Source organism: Malaclemys terrapin, chromosome 7, assembly GCF_027887155.1.
Source record: "Malaclemys terrapin pileata isolate rMalTer1 chromosome 7, rMalTer1.hap1, whole genome shotgun sequence".
Taxonomy (NCBI): Eukaryota; Metazoa; Chordata; order Testudines; family Emydidae; genus Malaclemys; species Malaclemys terrapin.
This window is the reverse complement of record NC_071511.1, coordinates 111,121,113-111,136,334: the sequence shown is the minus strand read 5'-3', so window position 1 is coordinate 111,136,334 and position 15,222 is coordinate 111,121,113. Positions and strand designations below refer to the sequence as shown.

At 43.3% G+C, this 15,222-nt stretch overlaps 1 protein-coding gene across 2 annotated transcripts in view; it reads right to left on the bottom strand.

The window, feature by feature from the left end:
• Positions 1 to 871: 871 nt before the first annotated feature.
• Positions 872 to 15,222, bottom strand: part of MCMBP (minichromosome maintenance complex binding protein) — a 34,919-nt gene continuing 20,568 nt past the window's right edge. For both annotated transcript variants that reach the window (XM_054035808.1, XM_054035809.1), the window contains exons 10-16: positions 14,238 to 14,361; positions 10,311 to 10,428; positions 9,568 to 9,733; positions 3,863 to 3,996; positions 2,863 to 3,027; positions 1,914 to 2,002; positions 872 to 1,301 (exon numbers count right to left, since the gene is read on the bottom strand). In XM_054035808.1, the coding sequence (XP_053891783.1) occupies positions 1,175 to 1,301; positions 1,914 to 2,002; positions 2,863 to 3,027; positions 3,863 to 3,996; positions 9,568 to 9,733; positions 10,311 to 10,428; positions 14,238 to 14,361 (923 nt within the window). In that variant the 3' untranslated portion in view covers positions 872 to 1,174. The remainder of the gene's footprint in view (positions 1,302 to 1,913; positions 2,003 to 2,862; positions 3,028 to 3,862; positions 3,997 to 9,567; positions 9,734 to 10,310; positions 10,429 to 14,237; positions 14,362 to 15,222) is intronic.

The window sequence follows — 15,222 nt, the reverse complement described above, 5'->3', positions numbered from 1 at the left end:
ATAGCATTGCAGTTAAGCTATGTTTCACTCTTTGTATTCCCAAAGGCAAATGGACGATGTAGGATATACTTCTTGGGCAGTACTAGCCCCTCTTGTTAAACTTAATGAAATTTAGCACTTATTGATGGTTGAGTGGTGCTTACAAGTTTAGTTAAGTGAAAAGCAGCCCTTTGAATTAATCTGTCTCACATGAGTGCTACAAGAGACCCCAATTTGCCAGTTAAGGTTTCAAAATGAAGTCCTGTCCCATCTTGTAAGATTATCTGTGAGGTAGTTATGCCAGTTTTTTTAAACACAGGATTGGTTGTGCAAGAATAACAAGTATAACTTGCACCACCATCTGGGTGTCATGCATTTGATATGCCCTTTGCAAAAATTAGAACTTTATTACTAGGCCCAGAGGGACCAAGGGGTTCTGGCTTCTCCAGGTGGACTAGAAAGTAATGCTATCTTTATCAGCAGAAAATGGAAAGGGCATACTACTGCCCTGTTCTACCATTTGTTTTCAACTCTGCCCTTTTTACAGGATGTGCTTGAGTTGGGTAAGTTATGTAAAGGTTGAAATACAGAGGTATTATTCAGTCATAGTCATCTTCTGAAAGTTCTTACTCTCCTGTGGAGGGTGTTTTACAGATATTTATCATAGAATAAGCCTATTAGTTCAGGCAGCGACCCTGGTAGTTGCAATCAACATCTGAGGGTTTTTTCCTCGGGGTGTAGAAAATACTGGTTTGTTCTTTTCCCATGATTTAAATACACAAGCCTGCTGCAGTGCATGAGCCACGGCTGTGAGTGGAATGACCTGCAGCTGGTACAGTAAGGTGACGTAGTCAACCCCACTGGAGCGCTAGAACCTGTGATCAGACTTGACTTTACACAATTTCAGTATTAAACTTTTAATATCAAACAATTTGCTCATTGTTATTAATTCTCAATTACAAAACAAGCTCCAAAAAGTTTCATAAAATCAGTAAGTTTCAGCATTAGCTTTCTGAACCCCATATAAACTAAATGGGTTCAGGTTTCAAGGGTAAGTGTCCATAATTTTTTGGTATAAATTATCTACAAGAAACTGTGATATAAACAGTATCCCATTCTGAGTGCTGGCTCCACTTAGGAGTAGGACAAATCTCATTTTCATAGTCACAAGTAAGCAAAATAGTAGGAGGAATTATTAAAGTTCGTTTCCATTGACACACTTCTGTTGCTGGAGCCTGGCTTTACGTAATGCTTCCAGCTGTTTTGCTCTTAGCCACCGCTCTCTGGACAGTGTTGTCTGCCCAGCACTGAGAGAGAGAAACCTGGGTAGGCAAAAGTAGTATAAGTTAAATAGCAAAATTCATACAAATACCTTTTTTCTCATGGCAAAGCTTAAGAGGAAATAGCCCACTACAACAGGAAGTTACAGAACTGTCAAGCAGCTGTCAGCAGTCGTTATGAACTAACACCCATTCCCCACCCCCACACTTTATCCCAGCAGTCAGTGCTTTAGAACCTCTTATTAAGCTAAAATAGGAAGAGGTATTTAATAATTTCTCTTACTGGCAGTAAAGTCTCCCCCATTCTCATTTCAACCTTCCAGTGAGATACTGGGAGCAGGCTGGGACACTCAAAGGTAGCAAAGCCCCAAATGGGAAGTAAGCAGAAGTCCTTGACATGGGAGTAGAGCAGAAGAGTCTGCCTCACTGTTCAGTAGCCACAGAATAGTTCTGCCTGTATAAGTGACCGTTCCCTCGATGGGAATGGACTTAACTTGTCCCTGCTCTTCCTGCCTATGCTGTTTTCTTCAACACTCCCATATATTGAAATCGTTTGAAGAGGCAGGCAAACAATTATACAAGTGTCATTGGGAGGAGATTACATGCAGCTGTCACTAGTGAAAAAGCAGATTCACTAGTTATAAGGCTACTCACCTTGCTACAAGCAGAGTTCTGTGAAGGTCATCAGCTGTTATGCTCTCAGGGTCATTCTTACGCATTTCTACAAAGTCTTCCTCTACTGCCTGAATTAAGACAATACATTGGGATTTAAGTTCTTGCAGTGAACACAACATAGTGCAATAGAGGAGAAACTTCAAAAAAGCTACAGCCCTAGCGCTACATGAAGAATAATCCTAGTTTCCTGAGATTATAAAATTCTTGTAAGACTTGTATAACTCCAGGTAGGGAGACTAGGTTCAGCCTTGCTTGCTGGGGACGCTACAGAGCTACTTCTGCCTAAAAGGCAGTAAAATGGTTGCTCTCTGTACTTCAGAAGGTGCCTTAGAACAGCAGTTCTCAAGCAGGGGGTTAGGGCCCCCTGGGGCGCTGAGAGCAGATTTCAGGGGGTCTGCCAAGCAGATCTGTTAGACTCTCGGGGGCCCTGAACCTCACCACCCAGGGCTCAAGCCAAAGCCTGGGTAATTTAGCTTTGTGGGGCAACTGCTCTGCTTGCTACCCCCTAATGCTGGCCCTGGTTTTTATATGCAAAAGACCAGTTGTTGTGGGCCGTGGAGTTTTTACAGCATGTTGGGGGGGGAGGGGGGCCTCAGAAAGAAAAAGGTTGAGAACCCCCTGTCTTAGCATCAAGTCTCTGATCTTTCAAAGGGGGTAAAGTTTTACAATTACCAATTTTATAAGCCATAGTTTTGTGCCTTTTGCTGAAGTGCTCTGAGCATCAGCAACCCTTCTTAGGGATAGAAGTCCACCCAAAACAAAATGCAGCCCCTGTCCCTTGCAAAGGCGTCCAATACCACATGGAGTTAAGTACAATTACTGATAGGAAAGTACCACTTCAGCTGTTCCAACCGCTACAGAATTACTTCTCCCTAGTGGAGGGTAAAGTTGATATAATGTGTGTTAGGATAAGAGAAGCCTTCCATACCTTGGTCACTTCATCAGATATGCTGTAATCCAACAGCCTCAGCAAGCTTAAATAGATGCGGAATTTGTTCAGCATGGATGGCAGCACAGCTGTGAGAAGGCTGGTCATGTACTCCTCCATGTTCGGTGGAATTATCTGTGGCTGTAAGTGGACCTGGCAATCTGACTGAAAAACAAGAAGGGTTGCACATCATCCCTTTCCCCATTCACGTCTGTTCTATTCCAGTCAGACACATTTATGATTCCAGTACAATGGTGGACGTCCGTGTCACCCAATGTTATCGATGAAGACAGGATAAAATCAGTTTAATATCAACAATTTAATAACAAATGAAAAATCTCTTTCCTGAAGAACTCCCTGTCTGAAGTCTCACTATTGCTGTTTTAATCTCCCTCTTTGGAAGGGAACACTTTTGCTTTGAACAGGCATCAATATCACAATTTTAAAACCGCCAAGAGAGCAAAGGCTCAGTGCATAGAGGGTGAAGACAAGTAGTTAGTACACAGTATGATTAGTTGTTCAAACAGCTGGAGACATCTACATAATCCATCATACATAAATACAAGCCGAATTCATAGTCTTTTCAGTCTGAATGTAAGCGGGATCTCTCTCCACCATAAACAGGAAAGGGCAGTTATTGCGCTGGAATGAGATTGCTTTATAATAAATCTGCGTCTACAACCTTTTCCATTACCAGAAATACCCATATACTCTAATCATTTTTCATCCTCTTGCTATCATTTCTACAGCATGCAGTCACAGAGAGAAATGTCAGTTTTTCCTTTCACTGAATAATTTTTTTTGCAGGCCAGTATCACTAAATACAGGTTTTCTAGGTGCACTAGCTGGAACACTAACCCATGTCAGCAGTTTGCCCATGCAGCTCAGGGCAACAAGATCAATTCCCGGACATCACTCATTTCTGGAAATGGCATGCTCGGTTTTCATTAAGCAGCTATCAACTGTAATTATCCCCCAATTCAAGAAGACCTTGCCATACCGGTAGGAGTGATCTGCCTTCTGAAGTGATAAGTACATTAATATTGCACGGGAATTCCATCTGGTGGTAACTGAAGTCATAATCCACCTTCTGCCAAGTTATCAGGTTACCCAGTGCAGTCACATTATGTACACCTAGAAAAAGCAAGAAAACAGATGCTGACAGCTGGATGTAAATAATCGCCAGAGTTGAAATTGATTTTTCATTCAGGTTTTAATTAGCAGTTAGCAGAAACTATTACTTGGTCACAGTGGAAACAGCTTGGTTACTAAAATAACCTGAGGTGCTAAACAAAATCAAGCGCCTTTGAAGGATTTCAGGTATAAAAGATGACCTGCCCTAATATGAGTGTAGTTTATGGAAAGGTCAGATTATAAACATGTAGAAATATTTATGCAAAATTTGCTAGAGGGAATAAGGCTGTGGTTATCAAAAAGAGTTAAGCATGAGATTGGAATGGGTACTTTACTCACAAGTGAGTAATTCAAGCCATCCCAAATGAATATGGCTAATGCTTTATTCCAAACTGCACCAGCGTGCATTCTGTATATTTTAGAAATGTGCTTAAAAGTTCTGACTTTTTGGTATCCTTATGGCTATAAAGTCTAGAGACGATAGACACTGCTCGCTCAGCTCTCCAATGCATTGACTTGAAGGGTGCAGGATCAGGGCCCTGGAGTTTAAATATACGAGGCTCAGAACCATACCTTTTCTGTACCACCCTGTTCCCTCACCCCCCAAACAAACCACACACACACACACAAATCTTTCAAGTCATATCCCAGGACCATGCAAGACCAGAAGTGCTTATCCAGCACTACCAGCAAAGGCATCAAGCTCCAGTTTCTAGCCAAGGAGAGGTGAGATACTGGACTTTTAATGTATAGAAATAATTGAACTGGCTGAGGAAGACACCCATTTTTCCTAGCTTCAAAAGGCCATATGCTGAGGCAACCCTCTCCAGCAGGTTTAGATGGAAGAACTTCCTTTCTAACATTCATGAATATCATATTAGCCAGACAGAAGAAGCTTTTAGCATGGAAGGAGGTGGCAGTGTTTGCTGGAGTGACATTCCATAGCATCAAGGAAACCCAGCAAGCTTTGGGATCCAAATGCTGATCATGTGCATCATAGTGCACTTGTACTGGCCCTAAACAGCTGAGCTGGCGAGTGAATTTAACAGACCTTTTCATGAGACATTCATAAACCACAATTTGTTCTCTGCCACTGGCTGTATAATTGCAGTAAATTATAAGCAAGTAGGCATCTCTGATATTGCTGCTGCTCAAACTAAGTCATCATGTTACTTTTAAACTGCATTAGGAACGGCAGAATAATCCATTGTTTGCCAAATGAAACAGGGAACAATGTTAATCTATTATTACAAATCACTCGCTAAAATGAAAACGTCAATTAGAGAAGCCTAGCATGACGGTGTTCTTGTCCCTTGGGAAGTTCTGGAAGACCACATGGCTTAGGGGATTGGTGATGAGCTTTAGAGCCTTTTTACTCCGTCACTGGTTAGATTCTACACCTGAAGGTCTTTAGTGACCAGAATAGTCAAGATCTTCAGATACCATGAGGAATAGTGCAATGTGAACACACAGATCCAAGGGCTTACATGAAATAATTGGTGATTTTGGACCAGATCCTAAAGAACTGATACCATATCATAAACACACTACCACAACTCACCACGCATGAACTATTCTCTCACCCTAAAGTGGAATACTCTTCTGGCCTCAGGCCCATTCGTAGTTGTGGGATAGCTTCCACTGTAGCTGACCCTGTTGCTCCAATTCTAAGTACAACTTCACTCTGCAGGGCTGTCAAACCAGCACTACACATTTAAATTAAAAAACAAACCAGCTTTTGACAGATTCTCTACAGCACTCCCCTCTATTTGTTTGTATATTACTTTTAAAATGGCAATACACTGCCACTTTACATTTGGGGATAAGAGAACAAATCACTTTTTAGAACCCAAGCAGAGAAGAACGCCTCACTGCGTAAAAGGTGCATTAGGCTGGCCAACTAAAATGAGGTACAGCAGAAAGATTAAATGGGAGAGAGGAATTGAATAACCTGTTTAGTTATCCCAGACTTCTGCTAGAGTCATTAAAATCAAACAAACCCATTTATTTTAAAAATTACAGTAAGTTCCTGCAAAAACAGAAAAACCCAATCTAGAATAGACTAAAAAAAGTAAAAAAAAATTGGAATTGAAACTTCTAGTTTAAAGATAGTTTGTTGAAATAGTGAAATCTAGCTGATAAAAATCAGATTTCTCCTGAACACCACCACCTGTGCCAAATGCTTTGTATCTTTCAGTCCAGCAGACAGACAGTCATTAACTACTCTTTATAAAGGATGGCAAGCTGTGTATAATTTCCTTCTTTTGGGACTCTTTCCCCTCTCATTTCCTTAGTTAATTACAGCAACACAGTATCAACTTGAAATCTAAAATTGGCTACTTCTGCAGTTTTAAAATTGTCTACATTGTGTCTGGCCTTTGGTCTCAACTGTTCAAAATATACAAATTAACACTTAAGGTTCCTGGTTATTCCACCGTTAATGCTTGTAAAGAAGATGAAAAGAGATCTGTAATAGGTATGGACTCACTAGAGCATCTCAACAGTGAAACTGAAGATCATGCATCAGGACTGTTTTTGATGTCACAAGCTCCAGGAGGGACAAGGTACCCTTGTTATATAAGGCTGATTAGGATGCTTCTTTTATTGTAATATAATCACCTTCACTGGCTTCCTATTCATCTGTATTTCAATTCAAAATTGGCCCCCTTGGGTTTGTAGACACATTGTTTTTGCTCACTTCACTTATCTGACCTTGTGGTCCAACCTGATGTCTCCTACCTGAACCTGGAAGATGGAGGGGGGAGAAAAGTGAATAAGCACCCCAACTGTATGGCCCAGCTACCTGAACCCCATCCTCCTGCCTCACTCCCAGCTATCAAATTACTTTTCTTCAAAGCTCACCTTAAGTCTTCCCTCTCAGTCTAGGTTATGATTCATTGCTTTGTACAAAGGAGTGTTGTAAGCAAGACAAGAAATAATTCTTCCACTCTACTCAGCCTCAACTGGACTTGTGTCCAGCTCTGGGCACCACACTTCAGGAAAGATGTGGACAAACTGGAGAAAGTCCAGAGGAGAGCAATAAAAAGGATTAAAGGTCTAGAAAATATGATCTGTGAAGAAAAAATTGGGTTTGTTTAGTCTGAAGAAGAGAAGACTGAAGGGGGACATGATCACAGTCTTCAAAATACATAAAAGGCTGTTATAAAGAGGAGGGTGATAAGTTTCTCTCCTTATCCATTGAGGACAGGATAAGAAGTAATGGTTTTAAATTGCAGCAAGGGAGATTTAAATTAGAGATTAGGAAAAACTTCCTAACTGTCAGGGTAGTTAAGCACTGGAACAAATTACCTAGGGAGGTTGTGGAATCTCCATCGGAGGATTTTAAGAACAGGTTACACAAATACCTGTCCGGAGGATCTAGATAATACTTAGTCCTGCCTCAGTGCAGGGGACTGGACTAAATGATTTATTAAGGTCCCTTCCACTCCTACATTTCTTTGATACACAGAACAAGTCACGGTTTACAAGATGAATTTTGGAAATCCATAATAACAAATGAAAACTACTTGCTCCCACACAGCATTCACTTTTCAAATGGGAAAAAAACCAACAACAAAAAAACAAAAACCCTTACGTGACTTCAGTGCTCAAAGGTGTCAGCTATGCAGCCGGGGTTGTTCTGTTTTCTATAGGAAAGGTGCTATACAAAGGGCAGAAACGTAAGGTTCCCCACACTGCTCCACTTGTGACTAACCCAAGACCTGAAAAGACCACTTCTATGGGACAAGACAATAGCTCAGGCTACAGCTTCATTTAATTTCTGGCCTTTTCTATTGAGAGTGTCAAAGCAGTCAGTTGTCCAGGTGTTCTTTGCAATGCAAATACCAATGAAACTAAGAAATCACACTGAGCAGTACCAGCCTTTCACAATGGTCAGTTGCACCCTCTCCTAGATTTTAACTGCTCACCTACAGGTGAAAAGATTCCTAATTACCTACCTCTTCTCACCTCTCTAGGAGCTCTATTTAAAGCTACCAGTTTTTACCTGAAACATAGCATATTTTAAATTTAATATTTTAACTAAAACAAAATATCCAGATGCTTCCTAACAGTAAAGCAGTAATAAGAGAAATAAAATACAACTGCCTTGTTGAACAGTGATCAGGCATGCAACTCCATATAACAAGGCCACAGACTGACAGCAAGCTAGTCTGAGACATGAATCAGTTGTGATATCCATGGACAAAGTGGTTTTTCCCCACATAGCTTAAACTGTATTAAAAGGTTGAACTATTGGCACATAATTAACATCACCGTGTCTTGAAATGCACTAATTCAGTCTACTATAAATGTATTTGTGACAGTGTACCCCATAAGGCTTTATGGGGAGGGGGTGCTTATAAATGTACGTATGACATAACTGGAATATGTTTTGTGCTGCCTGTGCCATGTAACATATCTCCGTAAGGGTTACGGTCTACTATATCTATTCATCCTATTTGTACATATATATCATTTTCTACTCGAGGTTAAGAATATGGGCTGTATGCTTGCCTGATTTCTAAGTAAGTTTTGTGAGGCATTTGGTCAGCTTCTTTGGGAAGGAATTTGCCAGGTTAAGTACCTGATCAGGAGACACTTAGGGAACAATGCATCTTGGAATGCTCCAATCCACATGAGAAGTCTTCCTGGAGACATGCAAGATGCCATGTGAACAATGGCGTTGGCCTGCAAAGTCTGAGTCACGCAGGGGCATGTGACTTGCCCAGGTGACTCCAAAACTCCATCTTGGAGCTGGGCTTTGCATAGGAGGGAGGTCTCCACCCACAAGAGAGAGTCTACTTAAACCTGTGGGAGACCCCTCCATTTTGTCTTCAGCTGGCTAAAGAAGGAGCCTCTCCACCCCCCCCAGGATACTTGAAGGAGACTGAAACAAAGGACAGTAACTACAGGGGGTGTGAGTGATTGCTGGACCCAGGCTAAAAGGAGCTTAGCCTGTAAAAGGGAGCACTCTGGAACTGGTGAGGAAATTATCTGTATTCAGTTTGATTAGGCATAGATCTGCGCATTTTATTTTATTTTGCTTGGTGACTTACTTTGTTCTGTCTGTTACTACTTTGAACCACTTAAATCCTACTGTCTGTATTTAATAAAATCACTTTTTATTTAGTAATTTACTCAGAGTATGTATTAATACCTGGGGGAGCAAACAACTGTGCATATCTCTCTATCAGTGTTATAGAGGGCGAACAATTTATGAGTTTGCCCTGCATAAGCTTTATGCAGGGTAAAACGGATTTATCTGGGTTTAGACCCCATTGGGAGTTGGGCATCTGAGTGCTAAAGACAAGCGCGCTACTGCGAGCTGTTTTCAGGTAAACTTGCAGCTTTGGGACAAGTGATTCAGACCCTGGGACTGTGTCTGGAGCCAGACGGGAGTGTCTGGCTCAGCAAGACAGGGTGCTGGAGTCCTCAGCTGGCAGGGAAAACAGAAGCAGGGGTAGTCTTTGCACATCTGGTGGCAGCTCCCAAGGGGGTTTCTGTGATCCAACCCGTCACAGTATTGGTCAAAGTTTTACAGGGAAGACAGGAACACACAGCATTGCCTACCTGTTGTGTCCAGCTGTCCTTGCTCAAGCAGGGTCTCGTCTATCACAAGGGAAGTGTTACTGGCCAGTTGCAATACTCCACTGACTAGGCGGTTAGCCGTGTAGTCCTTGTGTGGGATAAATCGTGAGTGATTCATGTTTTCGATGGTCATCTGCAGACGATAGGACTGCCAAGAACAAAGAAAATTATTAGCTAGGTAGGCAAATCCCCACTCCTCCACCTGCCTTGTTAGGTAAAAGTATCCTGCTTTAATGGGATCATTAAGTTTAGAATTCCATAATACGTACAAAATTATAAGGACAATTAAATGAAATACACGGTAGATATATGTAACCACAAGTTCCAAAGCTCCTAAAGGGAAAGAGGATTTCAAAGGCAAAACAATTTTATGGCGAGTTAAATTTTTTAAAATATAGTTATATATAGCTATGGGAATATCAGAAGAATGTGCTGCAGTACTGCAAGTTACCAGTCAATATGGTCCCTGTTCAAGTTACTGTGTTTTCTCTGCAGAAATACCCTCCAGGAATTTGTGGTCACTGGGGGAGAGAGGAGGGAGAAATCTAGGATCTCTCTAGGATGAAAGTTCCACCCTCATTTTAGTTGTTGGGCTATCCTTTAACCAGGCACCAGGAACCTGCCTCAAACTGAACTTAAGTTTTGTTTCAAAAATACAGTTAACATTACAGCCAAAATCACTGCCCAATCATAAATCCATTAAAGTATATTAATGCCATTCTTACTGCTGGAACAAGCTGCTGGATAATGCGGTATATGTGCTCTGTGAAGATACTATTTCTTGGACAGCCACTCAAGTTGACTGTGAATTTTCCCAGAGGAAGCACATCTCTTCTCGCATAGCTAGAAAAAAAAAAAAAAAAAAAGATGGATCAGCTGAACACTTGATGCAGGGACTGCTCCCCTGGTAAGTCCAAAAAACTTTCTATAATCAAAATACACCCATAAAAAGAGCCACAAGCTGTGTATGAACCATAACCCTCATCACTTTGCTTATACGTCATTCCTTTTCTCACATCTTTGTTTTCTTTCTTGGGGACAGTGACTGTTTTCCTGTGTGTCTACACAGGACTAGAACATACGGGGTGCTACTGCACTATAAACAGATGGTGGCTGGCACATGTAAAAATGAATCTCACATCAACTTATCTATGACCTTTAACACTAGATCAGTGGCCGAACCATGAGAGATTTAGGACAGATTGGACTAACTATGACTAACGTCATGGGGCACACCCTCTTCCACACAAGGCAGAAAGGGGCTAAGGAGCTTAAAAAGTCCTGCTCAGTTGGAAATGACAGACAGAGACCGCAGATGTAGCAGTCGTTTCTGCAACTCAGAAGACACTGCAGGCTGGGCAGACCGTCAGAAGACTGGCTGGAAAACTGAGGCTGAATGCCTGCTTGACCCCAAAATGTCACAAAGGGGCGCCTGGGGGGGCTTTGTTGGCGAGTATCTGAGTGTCTGTTGTGGGGACAGTGTCAGTTTGACCGTGTGCTTGATTGTTTGAAAAGTGTGAATTGGGAGTACTTTGTTCCAGGTGGGTCTTGATTGGGCCTGATTGTTATAGAAAGGCAGCCAGTTGTGATCCAGCTGAGCAGCGAACAGCAGAGAGGCTAACAGAGGGAGTTCGCCTGGGGAGAACCACTGAGGCTTTCATCTTGCAGGCTTCTCTGAGGCCGTGGCTACACTCAAAACTTCAAAGCGCTGCTGTGGGAACGCTCCCACGGCAGTGCTTTGAAGTTCGAGTGTGGTCACGCGTCAGCGCTGGGAGAGAGCTCTCCCAGCGCTGCAGGTACTCCACCTCCACGAGGGGATTAGCTGGGGCACTGTTTACACTGGTGCTTTACAGCGCTGTAACTTGCTGCGCTCAGAGGGGTGTTTTTTCACACCCCTGAGCGAGAAAGTTGCAGCGCTGTAAAGCGCCAGTGTAGCCATAACCTGAGTAGTTACTGCACCAGCTGAGGAAGCTCTTCGAAGGAAGAGAATATGGATGGTGAGCAATCGGCTGTTGTGACCTGCACAGGATGTGCCATGTTTGTCTTTCTTCCACAGGACAGAAGCGACTTTGACTGTACAAAGAGCAAGCTGCTCTCCATATCAGAAGAGAAGGTTCAAGGTCTGGAGAAACAAGCATCAACCCTGCGTTGCATAAGAGAAAATGAAGATTTCCTGGACAGACGTCAGTGTATGCTTCTACGGGCACAACATTCTGAGGAATCAGAGCAGGCTGCACAGCGGGGACAGAAGGATGGTTAAGAAAATTGGCAGCATGTGACCTCCAGAAGAAGAAAGAGGAGCGTCCATGTACCCGCAATACAGATACAGGTGAGCAGCCGTTTTCATGTTCTCTCCACAGGTACTAATGCGGAGAGTGGACTGGATGATACATCTGAGGGAAGGGAACAGAAGGAGACTCCACCCATTGGAAGGCATGAGATGCACTGTCCTCTAGGGATGGCAGTTCCACGATCGCCACTCCCAAGAGAAGGAGGCGGGTGGTGGTGGTCGGGGACTCCCTCCTAAGGGGGACTGAGTCATCTATCTGCTGCCTGACCGGGAAAACCGAGAAATGTGCTGCTTGCCAGGAGCTAGGATTCACGATGTGACAGAGAGACTGCCGAGACTCATCAAGCCCTCGCATCACTGCCCCTTTCTGCTTCTCCACGTGGGCACCAATGATACTGCCAAGAATGACCTTGAGCGGATAACTGTAGACTACGTGGCTCTGGGAAGAAGGATAAAGGAGTTTGAGGCGCAAATGGTGTTCTTGTCCATCCTCCCTGTGGAAGGAAAAGGCCCAGGCAGAGACTGTCGAACTGTGGTAGTCAACGAATGGCTATGCAGGTGGTGTCTGGCTATGCAGGTGGTGTCGGAGAGAAGGCTTTGGATTCTTTGACCATGGGATGGTGTTCCAAGAAAAAGGAGTGTTAGGCAGAGATGGGCGCCACCTAATGGAGAGAGGGAAGAGCATCTTCGCAAGCAGGCTGGCTAATCTAGTGAGGAGGCCTTTAAACTAGGTTCACTGGGGGAAGGAGGCCAAAGCCCGGAGGTAAGTGGGATACCAGGAGAAAGCACGAGCATGATGGGGTTGAGGGGGGTTATTGGTCCCCAGAGCGAGGGGCTGGGGAAATTGGAGCACGGTGGGGCAGACAGGATTCCCGCTCTCCCCGCCGCCACCTTCTTCTTCACTGGAGAGGCTGGAGCCAGGTCCCAGAGTCAGCCAGTTCTCTCCACAAGGAGTCAGCAGCTGAGCAGAGCGCAGTTCCTCTAGGCCAATGGTTCTCAACCTGCAGCCCATGGGCTGCTTGTGGCCTAGTCAGCACACAGCTGCAGCCCATGTGACATCCTCAGGGCCATACAGGTTGTATATTGCATGGATGCGGCCCACCTAACACAGAGAGCTGCATATGCAACCCACAGTGGTAAATAGGTTGAGAATCACTGTTCTAGGCTGTAATTCTTGCTGCTGCTCTTCCTGCCCCCTGGTGATGCAGGCTGGTAGCTGGATTTTTAGTGTCCAGTCAGCAGTGCTGACCAGACACTGCCAGGTTCCCTCTTCAACCCGATTTTCGGGTAAAAAAAAACGGACACCTGGCAACTCTAGGAGGGGGTGCTACCAGTGTATGGGAGACAGACTCTTAAGTAGGGGGACTGGGTGCAGTCCCTGGATGGGGGACTGGGAGCAGTCCCTGTGTGGGTCGTTCTTCCCTGGATAGGGCCAGTCCAGTGTTGTGGGGGGTGTGTGTGTGTGTCTGTCTCTGGATGCTGGAAGGACAGTCCCAGGGGGGTTGGGTGATGGGGGGCATTCCCTTGTTGGGGGGGGCAGTATGAGGAGGGACTGGGTGAATGGGAGACAGTCCCTGGCTAAGGAGGCACCCCACACCAGGCAGGGCTCCCCATCTTTGCAGACAGGCTCCACAGCAGCATGGAAATGAGGGTGGCAATATGCCATGCCTACCTTACAGTAAATTAATTAATTTTAACAGTTAATGTTTTGACTTATTTTGCTAATTTAAAATGCTCTTGGTAGACATTTGCCAGTGTTGAAATGAATGGTATTGGCGTCATAACAAATCCTAAACCTTATTATTACTATTTTTAATAGATGTACAGGTAGTATATATATATTGTGTGGATGGGCCCACATAACACACAGAGCTGCATATGCGGCCCACAACGGTAAATAGGTTGAGAACCACTGCTCTAAACTATTAATGGAAATGTAGTAATAGCATGTCCTGCTCACACACAGAGAAGAGATTAGATAGGAAACCTATATGAAACCAATGCAGAGGTTATATCACTTGAGGATTTTAGTCTAATCTAAGGACAGAATTTAAAAAAAAAAAAGATGGAGAGAGAACAGAAGTGGGAGGGACTTTGTCATCTCAAATGCTAGGAAGATACTAAGCTTTGAAATTAGCCTTTTAAAAAATCTATTTGGACTGTGGACAATAATCTCTGCATTTGTGCCTAATACAATGGGTCCCCTCAGTTGGAGCCTCTCTGGGCACTACTGGAATATAAATACTAATACCATCTCTGCTGAAAAGTTATTCATAGACTCTGATAGACTGGCAAAAACAAGCAGATAATATTTTTTAGAACAAATACATTAAGTGTTCTCAGCAGGCATCTACGTACTTACACTGTGGAGATGAGATGCAATATAAGGTACTCAGCAGCCAAGCTGTCTCCTAAGAGTGCATGAGTGAGGAATCCAAGCAGCTCTGCTCTAAGTGGCGAAAGTTCCATCATAAAACTAGAAACGACTGACAAGAAAGCAGAAGACAAGTGTCAGAAATACTCCGCATCTGTTCCCTCTCCTCTCCAAATGAGGCTTACTTTACGTTGCAATATCACACATTGGGAATGGTGAGTGGAAAAGAACAGCACTTTACTCTGCGAGTGAAGTTTCCTCATTTACTTAGACTTTTCCTACCTTTTTTAGATTCAGGACACTGTTCCTTGCCCTGCAGATTTGAGATGGAATAATGCCCTCTATTTAGACTTAGTGTATCTAATTAAGAGTGATCTTACCCAAATGGGTCTTCTTTCCTAGACTACGCAAATTCAACTCAGTCTTTTTCACGATGTTGTTTTACGCTCCATGGTTGTGCTTTTTTGTATCTTGCTTTTTGTCACATCATTCCTGAACTCTGGTGACCATAACTTTATGCAACTTAATTGTTTCGTCTTAGAGTGGTGCCCTGAGGCCTCCATCAGAGCAGAGCTCAGTGTGCTAGGTGATCTGCAGTGCTAAGACAGCTCCTGCCCCAAATAGCTAACAATCTAAATTAACCTGAATAAGGGGATGTAATAAACAAACAAACGGGAGGGGGAAGCAGGAAGGCAATAGTATAGTTACAGATACCAGCTATATGCACAATTTACAAGTTTGGGCCAAGATTTTCAAAAGCTGAAATCAGGTTCCTAAACAAGTGGGCCGACTATCTGTAGAACCAAGTAAACAGCAACTCACTGACTTTTAGACTCCTGTTTTTTGAAAGTCTTGGCCCAAGTCTTTTGTCATAACAATAAATGAGACATTAATGGTCTCGATTATCCTTGCTTGCCACAGAAACAGTCACATCCGAGCTATGAAGCGCTAAACTATTGCCTCACTTATTATA